At 46.3% G+C, this 17538-nt stretch overlaps 1 protein-coding gene across 2 annotated transcripts; it reads left to right on the top strand.

The window, feature by feature from the left end:
* Positions 1-4546: 4546 nt before the first annotated feature.
* Positions 4547-9330, top strand: LOC127295360 (uncharacterized). 2 transcript variants are annotated; one of them, XM_051325301.1, is made up of 3 exons: positions 4547-5726; positions 6837-6928; positions 8946-9330. In XM_051325301.1, exons 1-2 carry the CDS (start codon positions 4625-4627, stop codon positions 6887-6889), a joined length of 1155 nt encoding a protein of 384 aa, XP_051181261.1. In that variant the 5' UTR covers positions 4547-4624; the 3' UTR covers positions 6890-6928; positions 8946-9330. The 2 variants fall into 2 exon arrangements, with proteins under 2 accessions (XP_051181261.1, XP_051181266.1); XM_051325306.1 differs by lacking the exon at positions 6837-6928.
* The last annotated feature ends 8208 nt before the right edge of the window (positions 9331-17538 follow it).

Here is a 17538-nt window from a genome sequence, read left to right as displayed (position 1 = left end):
CATGAATGAGCAACTCGAGCTGGAGGAAGAAGGAGGTATTTATACCCCCCACCAATTGTAGCCGTTGTAGAACATTGGGGCCAGAAATTCCGGTGTAAGTTGGGGCCAAAATTTCCACCCCCCCGGAATTTCCGCCCCTTCGAAGCAAATGTCCGGTCAAATTTTCGGGGGGGCGGGGGGGGGGGGGGTATCCCGGGTACCCGGACCTCCAGGTCCTTAGCAAAAATTTGGGGGCCGGGCCGGAATTTCCGGCCTGGAAATTCCATAAATCCTTCCTCCTTCTTCCTTTTCAACCGCAACTTATTCCCTTTGAAAACTTCTTAATTCAAACTATAAAGTATATCTTTTCTGCACACTAAGCCACATTAGATCATCGCATATGTTGTCATCAAAAATAAAAAAAACATAATTATGAGAGACGTTCTTTCAATCTCTGCCTTTTTTGTGTTTGATGACAACACACAGATTTGCAGTAAACTTACTAGCGCTAGACAACATGTTGACACATAGATAGAGGCACTCCCCCTAGATGTGTGCATATAAGTAGTTTGCATTTGAATACAAATGCACCACACATACGTTCGAGTGACCTCGATAGATAGGCTAGGCAACATGATATGAGCAAGAAATATAATCACATATAGTTGAGACTTTGAGATAGAGATCATACCCATATGATGATATAGAATACCGAATAACATGAATTACACACCATATATTAATGCATAGTCTCAATCATATAAAATACCGAAATCCATGTCTCACATAATAAGACATACTCCAAGCACACATAACATAGTTCAACACAAATGAAAGCCAAATGTTCAACAAATAAAAGGGACACAAGCTTTCAAAGAGTGATAAAAGCATATGCTTGTGTCCTCCCATGCAAATCCCGAAGATACCCTACATAGAACAACTTCTAACCCCTTTGACATCGAAACGCCAAAAAGTAAGAAGAGCGATGCTAAGCGTCCCAAGAGTATCACTCTGAGCCCGTGTCTGACCCAGACTAGTCCTCGATGTCCTCAGCGGCTGTTGGAGTAGCGCGAGAGATTCCGCTCCTCAACAAACTTTGCTCGATCTCTGACCAGTGAACCTGAGAAGAGTGCCAGCTATTGTAGGAGGAGTGCACAGGAGGCTGAGGAGGGGGACCTTGCTCACCACTGAGCTTATGCATAATCAACGACTGTGTATGCTGGATATCGGCACGCTGACGGCTAACCTGGAAGTTCTCCTTGTGTATCTCAATTTTCATGCAGAGGACATTCCTTTGGAACCAATTTAGCTTCTTCATCTCCTTCTGAATATGAGGAGAGGCAGTTGAGCGGGTGCCACTAGTACGGACATCTCCCATAAAGGACCCAGCCGAAGGTGCAGGAGGGGCGTCATTCTTCTGATAGATCTTCTTCACCTTATCTTCCACTCGAGGGTACACACTCAGATCCTCAGTCACCATTGTGTTATCAATGAGCAACTGAATGTAAGGAGCATAGGGCATGGTAGTCCGACTCACCATCGCATCATGTATCTCGTGGAAGATATAGTCCATACAATCAACAATAGAGTCCTTTTCCTCCTCATCTTCAGGACATTCGCCGGCAAGAGAAAGAAGGCTCACTAGGGATCCACGGATGGCATCACGGTTCCCTCCACTTGGGGCAATGTTGTCCCGGAAGAAATGAAGAAGCTGATCATATAGTGGAAGGAGACCGGTAGTAGTGCCAACTTTACCATACTCAGAATAGAGCTCCAAGAGTTAGTCCTTGTCAGGGGGTGTTGGACCATGAAGACGATGGCCAATGTGGAATGGATATCCAAGAAGCTCAGCAAATCTGTGGAAGTTGGCTTCACAGGGAGTAGTGCCAGTCGTCCACATCATGTTGTGTTCCTCATCCTTTTTGAAGGAAAGAGTGGAGTAAAACTGTTGAATGAGTGGAATGATGTAGTTATGCTGCAGACGCATCAGCGGATGTAGCCCCATCTTTTCAGTCACCCACACAACATACGCGAAGTGGTCCTTCTCAGCAAGAGTGTCCAGTGTGAGAGGATGCATCGGTCTCACTTTGTCCATCTTCTCATAAATGTCTTTGTAGATGAACAACTGCTCAGTGCACCAGAAACGAGAGTCCTCAATCTCGAATTCCCTCTCCACATACTCATACCAGTTCTTGTGCCGGATAACTGCATACTCAATGGAGTCCATATCCTTGTAGTTGATCCTCAAGTCCTTTCCTTTCCGGCTCGTGGTTGCGGACTTCCTCGGAGCAGAATGGCTAATTTCTAGATCTATGCGAGGGCGGCGTCTCGGGCGCGAGCTACCTCTGAGATGAAATAGATGGATAGCATGGGACGAGTGAGCACACAAGTCATATCAAAGAAGCATGCAATATACAGTAAAGTCAATGTAGGTTCGATACTATTGTGTACATAGTTGTTCAAAAGTTGTGCTGCAGATACTCTCCAGGCCGGAAATTCCGGTGTCGTCGACAACACAAAATTTGAGCAAAAGCTAGGTCTAAGCAGTAGATCGGCACAGTAGATTGATTCTACTATGTAATGCACGACATTTTAACCACTAGGGATGCAGATCCTTCAAGCATATTGACAAAGTAAAAACTGGAGGCTCCAAAACTAGATAACAAAGTTTACCAGAGTCCATGGACAAAAATGCTTGGATAGAAGTATCCTTTGAGGTGAGAGGAACGATCCCCGGCCAAAACCGTGGAGGGGAGTGGCAGGAGTTGCTCCGGCGAGGTACGGAGGTTGCCGACGGCTAGGAGAAAAAGAAAGGGTGCGGGGGTGGGGAACTGGTTGTTGAGCAACTGCCCACCCCCGCGTGCCCTTACAAACCTCCTTGCAGAATCGCCAGGCTGGAAATTTCAGCCCCCAGCCTGGGGTCCAAACCGGGCCGGGCGCCGGGGTGATCGGGGTGGATCGGGGGCTTAGAGCATCTCCACTCGTCCCCCCGACGAGGCCCCCGAGCGACGTTTTTCCCATCCGGACGGCGAAATTCGGCCCAGTCGCGCCCCCGGTTCCTCGTTTTCGTCCGGATTTGGCCCTTCATCCCTCCGGCGAGCCCACGCCATCCCCGGCCCCCCGGGGAGCGCTCGGGGACTCCGGACGAAACGAAAGCGCGCGAAACATTCCCGCGCGTCTGGTGGCCCCAACTTGTCGGCGAGAGACACCGATCGTCGTCCTCATCGCATCGTCTTCCGCGCGCTGTAAAAGCCTGCCGCCGGTCAGCATTCGCCGGACGCGTAGCTTCCACGCGGCGAGTTAATGCCGTCGCCTCGGTTTCATGCGCGCCTACCGCTATTTATCGCCGAACTACCCCGGCTGCCCCGCATTCACCTCCTCGCTCGTCTTCCCCCAAATCATCCCCGAACTCGAAGGAACCAGCAATGGCGAACGACGGTGCGGCCAACAACGGCTTCGGCCGCCGCTCTCTCCACCAATGGGAGGGGCGACTCCTCCACGCGGCGGGCTACCCTGCGCCGCCGGACTTCCGCGCGCCGGGAGGCTGGAGGCTGAGCGCAGGCGGCGTGCCGATCCCGCCACCGCCAACCGGTGGCGGCGCACTCAGGGAGGCGATCGACGAGGTGCTCGTCTGACGAGCAGCGCGCGGATCCGCGCTTCTTCCCCGACAACCACGAAGCGTGGATCGCGTTCTTCCGGCGAAGGTACGAACGCGAACTCGCCGCTTACGACGGCCCTCCTCCTCCTCCGGCAAGGAACAACGCCGCCGGCCGCCGCCGATGGTGGAGCGCGCCCAACCGCACCCTCGAGAATGTGCTCGCGCACATCGAGGACGGGAACTCCCCTGTCCTGGGGATGCCGCCGCCGGTGGTGGCTACCGTGTCGCGCCGGCACGGTAGTTCCTAGATACCGAGGAGGATGGCGCCGTCCTCTTCGTCGTCGGGCTCGAGGTCGGCGTCTAGGTCCGGCGGGTCGACACCGGCCACCGTCAAGAAGGAGTGGCCGTCTCCGGCCACCGTGAAGAAGGAGCCGGCGTCTCCACCGCCGACCAGAGGGCGCAGCAGCGGCGCGCTCGTCATCCGCGACCAGCCCTCCTCGCCGCAACGCGGGCGGAAGAGGAAGACGGCGAAGAATGAGGCCGCTTTTAGTTTTAGTATTAGTTTGTCAATCGCCGAATTCGGCCTATTTATGTACGAACTCGCCTCTATATGTTAAATATCATTAAATTTCGCTTATGTTTGAACGAATTCGCCTATTTTGTCTGAATTCGTCGTATTACGTTGCATCCATCCTGGACTCGCGGCTGGGAAAATGGGCCTCCCCACGCCAAATCTTCCTCCAATCCGGACGAAAATTTCGCCGGATTTGGGCGTGGGGAGCCCAAACGAGTGGGGATGCTCTTATAGTACATGCCCCTGGAAGTCACCGGAGTAGGATCCGGCACGCGCCGGGCAGGCCGGGCTGGCATAGCGGGCCATGTTGCTATTCTTGGGCCTTGCGTGCAGCTCATCGTGGGCTCGTGGCATCAAGGGTCCATCACGGATCATCCAGTTGTGCGTGACAGACCCGACACTGTTCACCTCCACTCCGCAGACTCCGGTCGGTCAGGCGCCATCGCCCTCCTCCCCCGCCTCCCTCCGCGGCCATGGCAGCCCGAACCCCGCTGGACGACGAAAACCTCCTCGGCGAGATCCTCCTCCGCCTCCCTCCGCTGCCGTCCTCCCTCCCGCGCGCCTCCCTCGTCTGCAAGCGCTGGCGCCGCCTCGTCTCCGACCGCCGCTTCCTCCGCCGCTTCCGCGCCCACCAGCACCGCAAACCCCCGCTCCTCGGCTTCTTCTTCGAGAGGCACACGGGGGTCGCCTTCGTCCCCACGCTCGACCCGCCGGACCGCATCCCCGCCAAGCGCTTCTTCCTGCCGCACGGCCGCGGCGGCGACGACTGGCTCTTCTGCGGCTGCCACCACGGCCTCGCCCTCCTCTACGAAGTGGTCCGCCAACAGGCCGTCGTGTGGGAACCCCTCACACGCCACCGCCGCACCGTGGCTTTCCCACCCGCCGGTTTCGACCACGTAGGAAACGCCGCGGCCCTCTGCGCATCCCGCGAAGCCGGCCATGTCCACGGCGACTGCCGCTCCAGCGCATTCAAGCTGGTCCTGGTCCGCACCACCGGCACCCACGCGCTCGCCTGCGTCTACGATTCGGGATCCGCTGAATGGGGCAACGTGATCACATCACCAATTACAGATAGAGCGGGCGGCATCTGCTGGGTGAAGCCCAGCACCCTCGTCGGGAACACGCTCTACTGGCTGCTCTCTGGACGCAACATCCTCGGGTTCGATTCTGAGACGCACAGCCTTTTCGAGATCCAGAAGCCGGCAGATGCTCAGTACAAGGGCTACGATTACTCCAACATCCAGGTCCTGCGGACAGAGGATGGCGGCCTAGGCCTCGCCATCTTGTCAGGACCCAGCTTGCGACTGTGGGCGATGAGGTCCAACTCTGATGGCGGTTTTCTGGGATGGGCGGTGCAGAGAACCCTTCAGCTCGACAAGCTCCTCTCGCTGCTGCTGCCTCGGAGGAAGGATCAAGGCGTGATGATATGGGGCTATGCTGAGGAGAGTAACGTGCTCTTTGTATCTGCAGAGCCTGATATTTTCATGATCCAGCTTGACTCGATGCACTTCAAGAATCTTAGGGGAACTGTTCACATCACCAGATTGTATCCATACTCAAGTTTCTTTGCTGCAGGTAATTAATTATCCATCTTCACTACATTTTCAATCAGCAGTAATAGAAAATCCAGTTATCTTTCGGCATGCGTTCCATGGAGTATTGGAGTTATGCTTTCGTGTTTGTTGCTGTATATGTATTACATATGCTAGCAGTGTTAACACCATGTGTTGTACATCTTTGTTGTACTGATCTTAACATGTGGAAATTGACAACATATATACTATAAAACACAGGCTCCTACAATCTCAAATACTATGCTGAAAATCCAATTATCTTTCTGCGTGGAATGTGGGAATATTGTTGTTGTGATTTATGTGGGGTTAGCAATTTGTGCGTAAATCGTGCTATTTGTTTTGTTTTCAGTGTGCTGCATAACCTATGTTTTTTTTGGTATCTTGTTGAACCATTTGAAAGTGCTAGAAGAAATAATATCGTTCTGTGGTTTTTGTTATATATGCATCAGATACGCTAGTAATGTTTACACAATGTGTTGTCGATCTTTGTTGTACTGATCTTAACAGGTGGAAATTGACAAAACAAGTACTACTTAAACATAGACTCAAAGAATCTGAAATATTATGTGAGTTACTTGATTTGACATTTGGATGTTTAGCAAGTCATGCTATTCCTGCGTGTATCTTAGCTTATGAAATAGTAACTAGCAAAGGTTTAATTAGTAAAAGTTTTCTGAAGAATCCTTTTGCACGTCAGTTAATTTGTACCGTAACAGAAACAAGTAACGTTTCTATATCTTCTACGCGGACAGATATATATTTTGAAGTGCATTCTCATTTTTTGCCACCAAACTTTCTCAGTTTGAGCATTTTTCTTATTTAGTGCACTTGACTTATTATGGAAATTTCAGTTGGGATCAATTCTATATGCCCTTATTTTCCTTGATCTACTGAGGAGATTAGTAGCAGTGTTCCATGTATTTGATTGTTGATATGGCTTTATTTACCTATTCCTAACCCTGTATCAAAAGCTAGTCATCTGCCCAAGTTACTCGAATATATAATGCGGAAGGTTTACCTAGCTGTTACCCTCTTTTCACTATCTATTTAATCTGTATTTTATTTACAAATTTTGTTCGTTTATCACTTTATTAAACTTCTTTCCTCATAGGCAGGGTAATTGGCGGTAGAGATGATGTAACTGAGATGTTGAACAATGCATGACATATTTCTCCTATTAGATCTGCTAATGTGTTGTGTCAGGTGAACATTTATCTTCTGCTACATGTATATATTTTAGCTTGTCAACATCCCATTAAATGCATACCCTCCGAATGTTGTGAAGGTTTAGTCAGTCTGGATCAATATTTCTTTCGGTTTGAACAAATTGCATATTATCTATCCTACTGGATATGAATGTACTTATAATAACTTCTGTTTTCTTTCTCATCTACCAATCCAAGAGGGTCACCTGTTTTTATGTCCAATCTCTGCATCCTTTCCTTACATGCCGACACCTCCCATCGTCGACATATGAGGCCATATGCCCTCTAGCTCCATTTTCTGGTTCTACCTCAATATCCCTTGGTGCAGCAGCTCTTGACTTATTTCCTATTGGTTGTGTTGCCATGCAATCCCTTTGTTTGTCAAAGGAGGTCCCACCACATCACTGCCAAACTGCCTCTCCCTGCTGTGCATGCTAATAGAATAGCAAATTGTTTCGTGAAAGCAGGGGCAGTGTGCATTGTAATTTTGCTTCTTGCTCTTCCTTGGGCTGTAGTTAAATTTCTTCTGTCAACGCATCGAGACACAAAGCTTTTTTGCATTTTATTGAAAAAGTTACACTTTTGGCATACATATTTAACGCAACAGCAGAGTCAATAATTTTCCTTTTCTATGCTTTGTGAATATTTGGACTATTTTCTTATCTGTATTCAACTATTCATCTGCCAGAAATCTTTCATCTTTGATATTTTGTCCTCTTCACTTTTTGAGCTTAAGCAAAAATTCCAGTTTATTATTTTATCCCTCTTCCATTTCATCTTCATAGTCAGTAATAGGCCCAACTAGAACATCAGCTCCTTATTGTTATCCTACTCCTATTTTACCTCTTGAAATCACTGTTCATGGGTCTCTTCAGTTTTCTAGTGCTAGACAGTTGCTACTTGCTACAATATGTCTAGGGCAGGGCAAATATTTCTCTATGTAAGCTAACTTATACGCCCTCCATTTCACTGGAACATTTAAGGGCTTCAGGAGAATCCATTTCAGAATATCTGTCAGTTGAGGAAATTAAGAGTATATACTTGATGTTGTGTTTCCACTCACAGCACCTTCTTTAATGCTTTGCAAAAAGGTTAACTGGTTGTAGCAATTTACTCAACAAGAATATGCATGCTCATCTCTCATTAACTCAGTCTTAGATTTAGATATTTCTTTGTCCATGCCATGGTGGGCTGATGACAGATATATATATATAGTGAAAGAGAGGGGGTATTCCTAGTCGCTCTATAGGTTTCACCAAATTACTTTTGATGAAATTCTGAACCTGGCCTTCCCCTTCTATGGGAAACTGGTTGGTTTAGGTCCGATTTAGTGAGTCAATATTCATGCTGGACGTTTTTCAAGATCAAAGTTTGGAATAGACTAATTGGAAGAATTAATATATAGAATCTAAGAGCAGGGTTCAAGGAGGTGAACTGGGAGCGATATTACCTGTTTTGTGTTTTCCGTACCCATTTCTTTTCACAATAAAACAGTGGTAACCAGCGAATTACTTCTGCCTTATGTACCTTGTCTATACCCGGAATTTACTTTTGTTGTCTTTATCTGTCATATACGCTTGGACAACCACGTGTGCAAGATAGCAGGATTTTTTTGATAAATTTCTAGGTTTTGGACTGTTATTAACAATTCCTGCCTATGGCCAAAAATATGCTAATGATAACCAGATGGTTCTACTAGCTGTGCTCATATGCCGAAAGTACACAAGTGCACCACATGTGACTCGATAGTCTTTGGTGGCTCAGTATCACGACCTGTTAAAAACCTTAAGAGCAAGTCAAGAACAGAAGGGGAAGTACGAAATTTTCGTCTGTACCAAATTTTCTGTGGTCTTTAGACATTTTGTAGAATGATTCGCTTGGGAGCATTCTGGAATAGGTTCCTTGATCGTGATACTGAACTTTACTCACTAAAGTAGCTGACAATCGCTAACTTTTGATCTTTGCTTGATGAGTAGTGAAGGTCGAATTGACTGTTAATATTGTTTGATTCACAGGTTTGCGGAGTTGTTTGACAGCCAGCAAGGTGAAGAAATAACATCCTGGTGCAGTTCCATTCCTTTTTTGGGCCACCGACGTACTGATATCTTGTTCCATGTGGATGCCATGATCTTCCACTACTCATCCTTGATATGAAACATGTTGAAAGTGTTATCTAGCTCGCTGGAATTCAGTGGTGTTTCTTTTAGAGGTGATAAACCTGCAGAATTTAACTTGTTCATTGAAATTCACCAAGTAGCTTTTAGAAGATGCAAAATGTGGCGTTATGTGGTTTTATTTTTTGAGATGCACAAGTCCAACTGGTATCGTGACTCTCTAAGTGTTGCAGTAGTGTTGATTCTCTGCTGGTTAGCACTGGCTAGTCAGTGTCCACCGTTTGAAGTATTTTCGAATCTGGTACACTGTTTAAGGATGGTTGAGCTGTTATTGATCGTCCATGCGTCTAGCTGTTTCGGCATGCTGCTGTTGTGGCTGATAGTGCTGTTGGGAGGCCAGAAAAGCCAGGCCAGACCAGCACTCCTATTCATATAGTCCTATTGTCTCCATTAAGATGGGTTCAATCCTTACCGGTGAACTGTAAAAAAGCACTAAACTAACACATGATTTGGCAAATGGCTGTGGGGTCATGAACGTGGCAGTGAGCAAATGATGTTAAGATGTTCACGGCGTTGCTGGTGAAATTTATAGCATTTTCAGCATGAGTCTGTCAATTATGTGAAAAAATTGGTAAGTGGTCAAAACCCCAACATTTTGTGCATCGTGTCCTCCTTTTATCGATACTGGTTCAATACTACTTACATTTTCTGCTTTGTGGTTGCATGTTATACTCCTTTTTACACCATGTTGCTCTCCTTTTCTCCGCGCTTTGTATTTCAAACCCTGACACTCCATACTCTTTATACATCCAAATTTAGACAAACTGTTGACATCTATTTATGGTCAGAGTTAGGGTATCTCCAACGGGACGATGAAACAGACGCGCAGTGACCGTTTCCATCCGCACGGGCTCGACACATAGTGATCGGGATGTCTGTGGAGATGCAAACGCGGTCCAAATATGCGTCTTGGATGCGTCTATACGGACATTGCACGGCCGCGCGCGTGACTGCTCGTGTCTGGACGGACGTTTCATCGGGCATGCCTGGCAACCCTGGCTCGATGCATCTTCTCAGCGGCGCTAGTATTGGCAAAAAGGCGTCGCTTCGATAGTCTGCGCCAGGTTAATGGCGATGCCCCACTTGCCGAGCGGCTGCCGCCCACCTCTGCCAACGAAGTTAATGGCGACGGCACGCGTGCCGCGCCCCTCGGTTGCTCCGGCGTATATAAAGAGGGGCGGACGCTCGACTGCCTCATCTCATCTCCTCCAACACAAACCCTAGCCGCCGCACAACCTCCACCGTAGCGCCACTCCCCACAAGCCCGCGGGGGAATCCATGGCTGGTCCAGGTGGCCGGCGAGGCGGTCGAGGCCGCAGGCGCGGTCGCCGTGGCCGGGGCCACCGTCCTAGAGCAGCATCACCCTGCCGCTTGTCATCGCCTGCGCCGTCATCGTCTTCAGAGGAGTAGGCGAGGTACTTCGAGTTCATCATCCCCATCGACGAGGATCCCCTCGGCATCAAGCGACCGCCGGACAAGTTCGCCGAGTTCGTTGACTGTGCCGGCCGAGTTGCAGCTGCGGGAGGCTAGATGCGACTTCTGCCAGAGGCCTATCGAGGTCTTGTTCGACGGGCAGGGCAAGATGTACCTGCACACCGGGTGGGACAAGTTTGCCCGCGCCTAGAACCTTGCGGTCGGCTGCCTGCTCACCTTCCTCTACAAAGGCGACGACGAGATGATCGTCAAGGTGTTCGATAAGACATCATGCCGCAGGCACTACCACACGGATGAGTCCGGCGAGGACACCGACACCTAGTGATGTTTGAGTGTTCTTTTTTGCAGCGAAGATGGCCACCGACCAATTGAAGCCACTAGTGTAGGTGTTTGGATGTTCTTCCTACACATCTAAGAACATAGGCACACAGAATCCAGCAAGATTTTCTAGTTTGGATGACTGGGTGTCTGAACGATCGGTGGCGCGACTAGAGGGGGAGGGGGTGAATGGTCGCTACTCAATTTTTTAAGTCTTCTTCAGTTTTATATGCGATGCGGAAGTAAAGGTGGCAACTTTAGCAACTACGGTGAACCTAATATGATGCTATGCGATACAACAAGTAAATGAACCACACAGGAGTAAGAGAGAGGGAGCAGGACAACCGGGGAGCGAAGCGGAGACGCGATATGTTTCTCGCGGTTCCTCCCACAAGAGGAGTACGTCTGTGTTGAGGAGGTGTGGACCACAAAGGTCCAACGGCCACACATGCCTCATCTTCTTCGTCGAGAAAACCCCACGGAGGAGCTTTCCCTTCTCCACTAAGTAGTCGGTCGAGGCGGCCGTTCCTTCACAAGATTGGGGCGAGCTCCACAACAACGGAGGCTCCCAACACCCTATGGGGCTAGCAAAACTCCAAGCTAGCCTCCATAGGAGCACATCTCCAAGGAGTCCCACAAAAGGAACCCTAGCATCAAGATCCACTAAGGACTAGGTGATATTGGTGAAATCTCCCTTGGTAGAACTATAGATCGGGGTCTCTTGAGCAAGATTGGTTGGATGGGGAGGGAGATCCTCAAGGATTTGAGCTCAGCAACAATGGAGGAGAGAGAGAGAGAAGACTTGGGTCGAGTTGGGGAAGAAGGCCCCCTTTTATAGGGGCCCTCAAATCCAACTGTTATGCCCAGTTCCCGCACAACCGGTACTACCGCTCCTGGGAGAGGTACTACCGCTCTATGTCTGAGATTGGCTTGCAGTGCTGACACGTGGGGCTCAAGTGGTACTACCGCTGCAGGTACCGCTTAGGTACCGGCAGGGTCTCTGGGAGCCCCGGACTCCTCCCCGGTACCATAGCGGTACTAGGGCGGAACTGCCGTATCTTGAATTACGGTACCTAACCGGTACCTTGTCGGAAGTACCGCTTGGGAGTGGTACTACCGGTCGAGGTACCGTTAAGGTACCGCAATGCCTGCTGCAATCCTTTCCCTCGTGCATTGACAGAGCGGTGTTAGTGACCAGTACCAGTAGCGATAGCGGTACTACCGCTCTTGGTACCGGTACTACCGGGTATGCTGGAACTGCTTTTTCCTCTTTTCGTCTCCAACCACGTCGCATCGCGACACACGCAAAACCAGAAAACCTATCAACTACTCTTGAGTCTTCCGATCATGAGGTGTTTAGCGAGGACACCATGCACCTGCAAATATTTCCAAAAGAAACTATGCACACGGTGAAATACATTCGAGTGTTGTTATCAAACACACAAAACACTATGGATAGATCTTTCTCTTTCAATCTCCCTCTTTTTGGTGTTTGACGACAACACACGAATTTGCAATATAGCACAACATATTATGATAGGATTCAAGATTTGCAAAATATAGACGGAGCTCCCCCTAGATGTGTGCTAGTTTGAATATGCAATTGAATACAAATGCACAGCATCCTAGGAACATAACCCCCCTAGATTTTACAAACCAAGCACATATGCAACAAGGATATATGACATTGTATATATAGCATATGCACAACTAGAGGCAACACACTACGATACAAGGAGTTTGAGTGCATGAGTCATACCTTTGCCTTGAGAAAACCCAAACTCCAATAAATATTGTGCCTCCAAATAGATGATATAGCCACTATAGATGAATACCGAAAACCAACATAGACTGCCATAAAAGGTTTTATTACAAACCGGGAGATCCACGAATAGAGTATCAAAGTAGCAAGCACGAATACGAATAGAGTTCATGGTAACTAGGGATAAAATGTGATGTGATACGTCTCCGACGTATCGATAATTTCTTATGTTCCATGCCACATTATTGATGATATCTACATGTTTTATGCACACTTTATGTCATATTCGTGCATTCTCTGGAACTAACCTATTAACAAGATGCCGAAGTGCCAGTTGCTATTTTCTGCTGTTTTTGGTTTCAGAAATCCTAGTAAGGAAATATTCTCGGAATTGGACGAAATCAACGCCCAGGGTCCTATTTTGCCACGAAGCTTCCAGAAGACCGAAGAGTCAACGAAGTGGGGCCACGAGGTGGCCAGGAGGGCAGGCGGCGCGGCCCCACCCTTGGCCGCGCCGCCTGTCTCTGGGCCCTCGCGACGCCCCCGACCTACCCTTCCGCCTACAAATAGCCTTCGTCGCGAAACCCCTAGTACCGAGAGCCACGATACGGAAAACCTTCCAGAGACGCCGCCGCCGCCAATCCCATCTCGGGGGATTCAGGAGATCGCCTCCGGCACCCTGCCGGAGAGGGGAATCATCTCCCGGAGGACTCTACGCCGCCATGGTCGCCTCCGGAGTGATGTGTGAGTAGTCTACCCCTGGACTATGGGTCCATAGCAGTAGCTAGATGGTTGTCTTCTCCTCATTGTGCTTAATTGTCGGGTCTTGTGAGCTGCCGAACATGATCAAGACCATCTATCTGTAATTTTATATGTTGTGTTTGTTGGGATCCGATGAATAGAGAATACCATGTTATGTTGATTATCAATTTATATCTATGTGTTGTTTATGATCTTGCATGCTCTCCGTTATTAGTAGAGGCTCTGGCCAAGTTTTTACTCTTAACTCCAAGAGGGGGTATTTATGCTCGATAGTGGGTTCATGTCTCCGTGAATGCGGGAAGTGACAGAAATCTCTAAGATTATGGATGTGCTGTTGCCACTAGGGATAAAACATTGATGCTATGTCCGAGGATGTAATTATTGATTACATTACGCGCAATACTTAATGCAATTGTCTGTTGTTAGCAACTTAATACTGGAAGGGGTTCGGATGATAACCTGAAGGTGGACTTTTTAGGCATAGATGCATGCTGGATAGCGGTCTATGTACTTTGTCGTAATGCCCAATTAAATCTCACTATACTCATCATAATATGTATGTGCATGGTCATGCCCTCTTTATTTGTCAATTGCCCAACTGTAATTTGTTCACCCAACATGTTGTTTATCTTATGGGAGAGACACCTCTAGTAAACTGTGGACCCCGGTCCAATTCTCTATACTGAAATACAATCTACTGCAATACTGTTCTACTGTTTTCTGCAAACAATCATCTTCCACACTATACATCTAATCCTTTGTTACAGCAAGCCGGTGAGATTGACAACCTCGCTGTTTCGTTGGGGCAAAGTACTTGGTTTGTGTTGTGCAGGTTCCACGTTGGCGCCGGAATCCCCGGTGTTGCGCCGCACTACATCTCGCCGCCATCAACCTTCACGTGCTTCTTGACTCCTACTGGTTCGATAAACCTTGGTTTCTTACTGAGGGAAACTTGCCGCTGTGCGCATCACACCTTCCTATTGGGGTTCCCAACGGACGCGTGTCGAACGGAAAGACAACACGTCAACCACGCGCATCAAGCAAAATTTCTGGCGCCGTTGCCGGGGAGATCAAGACACGCTGCAAGGGGAGTCTCCACATCCCAATCTCTTTACTTTGTTTTTGTCTTGCTTTATTTTATTTACTACTTTGTTTGCTGCACTAAATCAAAATACAAAAAAATTAGTTGCTAGTTTTACTTTATTTGCTATCTTGTTTGCTATATCAAAAACACAAAAAAATTAGTTACTCGCATTTACTTTATCTAGTTTGCTTTATTTACTACTGCTAAAATGGGTACTCCTGAAAATACTAAGTTGTGTGATTTCACAACCACAAATAATAATGATTTCTTATGCACATTTATTGCTCCACCTGCTACTACAGCAGAATTCTTTGAAATTAAACCTGCTTTATTGAATCTTGTTATGCGAGAGCAATTTTCTGGTGTTAGTTCTGATGATGCTGCTGCCCATCTCAATAATTTTGTTGAACTATGTGAAATGCAAAAGTATAAAGATGTAGATGGTGACATTATAAAATTAAAATTGTTCCCTTTCTCATTAAGAGGAAGAGCTAAAGATTGGTTGCTATCTCTGCCTAAGAATAGTATTGATTCATGGACTAAATGCAAGGATGCTTTTATTGGTAGATATTATCCCCCTGCTAAAATTATATCTTTGAGGAGTAGCATAATGAATTTTAAACAATTGGATACTGAGCATGTTGCACAAGCATGGGAAAGAATGAAATCTTTGGTTAAAAATTGCCCAACCCATGGACTGACTACTTGGATGATCATCCAAACCTTTTATGCAGGACTGAATTTTTCTTCGCGGAACTTATTGGATTCAGCTGCTGGAGGTACCTTTATTTCCATCACTCTTGGTGAAGCAACAAAGCTTCTTGATAATATGATGATCAATTACTCTGAATGGCACACGGAAAGAGCTCCACAAGGTAAGAAGGTAAATTCTGTCGAAGAAACCTCTTCCTTGAGTGATAAGATTGATGCTATTATGTCTATGCTTGTGAATGATAGGACTAATGTTGATCCTAATAATGTTCCGTTAGCTTCATTGGTTGCACAAGAAGAACATGTTGATGTAAACTACATTAAAAATAATAATTTCAACAACAATGCTTACCGGAACAATTCTAGTAACAACTATAGGCCATATCCTTATAATAATGGCAACGGCTATGGTAATTCTTATGGGAATTCTTACAACAATAATAGGAATTCACCCCCTGGACTTGAAGCCATGCTTAAAGAATTTATTAGTACACAAACTGCTTTTAACAAATCTGTTGAAGAAAAGCTTGGGAAAATTGATATACTTGCTTCTAAAGTCGATAGTCTTGCTGCTGATGTTGATCTTTTGAAATCGAAAGTTATGCCTAATGAAATTCATCATAATAAAATTGTTACTACAGAAAATGCCATCCAAGTTAGAATTAATGAGAATATAAGATTGATGGCCGAATTGCGTGCTAGGTGGGAAAGAGAAGAAAATGAAAAAGAAGATAATATAGCTAAAGTTTGGACTATTACCACCACTAGTAATGCTAATGCTTCACATGTTGCTGCACCTCCTACTATTAATGGTAAAATAATTGGTGTTGGCAATGTTTCCACTTCAAATGCAAAGTGCGAAAAACTGCCTGAAACTGCTAAAACTGCTGAAACTGCCTGTGATAAAACTGCTGAAATTTTTTCCAACATTGGGGATGATGATCCCATTGCTTTAGATTATAATGGTTTGAATTTTGATGATTGCCACATCTCTGAAGTTATAAAGTTCTTACAAAAACTTGCTAAGAGTCCTAATGCTAGTGCTATAAATTTGGCTTTCACGAAACATATTACAAATGCTCTCACAAAAGCTAGAGAAGAGAAATTAGAACGCGAAGCTTCTATTCCTAGAAAGCTAGAGGATGGTTGGGAGCCCATCATTAAGATAAAGGTCAATGATTTTGATTGTAATGCTTTATGTGATCTTGGTGCAAGTATTTCTGTTATGCCTAAGAAAATCTATAATATGCTTGACTTGCCACCATTGAAAAATTGTTATTTGGATGTTAATCTTGCTGATCATTCTACAAAGAAACCTTTGGGGAAAGTTGATAATGTTCGCATTACCATTAACAATAACCTTGTCCCCGTTGATTTTGTTGTCTTGGATATTGAATGCAATGCATCTTGTCCCATTATTTTGGGAAGACCTTTTCTTCGAACTGTTGGTGCTATCATTGATATGAAGGAAGGTAATATTAAATATCAATTTCCTCTCAAGAAAGGTATGGAACACTTCCATAGAAAGAGAATGAAGTTACCTTTTGATTCTATTATTAGAACAAATTATGATGTTGACACTTCGTCTCTTGATAACACTTGATACACACTTTCTGCGCCTAGCTGAAAGGCGTTAAAGAAAAGCGCTTATGGGAGACAACCCATGTTTTTACTACAGTATTTTGTTTTATATTTGAGTCTTGGAAGTTGTTTACTACTGTAGCAACCTCTCCTTATCTTAGTTTAGTGTTTTGTTGTGCCAAGTAAAGTCGTTGATAGTAAGGTTCATACTAGATTTGGATTACTGCGCAGAAACAGATTTCTTTGCTGTCACGAATCTGGGCAAAATTCTCTGTAGGTAACTCAGAAAATTATGCCAATTTACGTGAGTGATCCTCAGATATGTACGCAACTTTCATTCAATTTGAGCATTTTCATTTGAGCAAGTCTGGTGCCTCAATAAAATTCGTCAATACGAACTGTTCTGTTTTGACAGATTCTGCCTTTTATTTCGCATTGCCAGTTTTGCTATGCTTGATGGATATTTCGATTCCATTGACTTTCAGTAGCTTTGTGCAATGTCCAGAAGTGTTAAGAATGATTATGTCACCTCTGAACATGTATATTTTGATTGTGCACTAACTCTCTAATGAGTTGTTTTGAGTTTGGTGTGGAGGAAGTTTTCAAGGATCAAGAGAGGGAGATGATACAACATGATCAAGGTGAGTGAAAGCTCTAAGCTTGGGGATGCCCCGGTGGTTCACCCCTGCATATATCAAGAAGACTCAAGCGTCTAAGCTTGGGGATGCCCAAGGCATCCCCTTCTTCATCGACAACATTATCAGGTTCCTCCCCTGAAACTA

The sequence above is a fragment of the Lolium perenne genome, chromosome 1 (genome assembly GCF_019359855.2).
Source record: "Lolium perenne isolate Kyuss_39 chromosome 1, Kyuss_2.0, whole genome shotgun sequence".
NCBI classification, from domain to species: Eukaryota; Viridiplantae; Streptophyta; class Magnoliopsida; order Poales; family Poaceae; genus Lolium; species Lolium perenne.
Note: the sequence above shows the minus strand (reverse complement) of the source record. Positions and strands in the feature narration are given on the sequence as shown.

Excerpts from the sequence above, each read along its gene's own strand:
- LOC127295360 (XM_051325301.1), top strand. The coding sequence starts at position 4,625 with ATGGCAGCCCGAACCCCGCTGGACGACGAAAACCTCCTCGGCGAGATC. Across the intron at positions 5,727-6,836 it reads CTCAAGTTTCTTTGCTGCAG|GCAGGGTAATTGGCGGTAGA; the intron begins GTAATTAATTAT and ends CTTTCCTCATAG.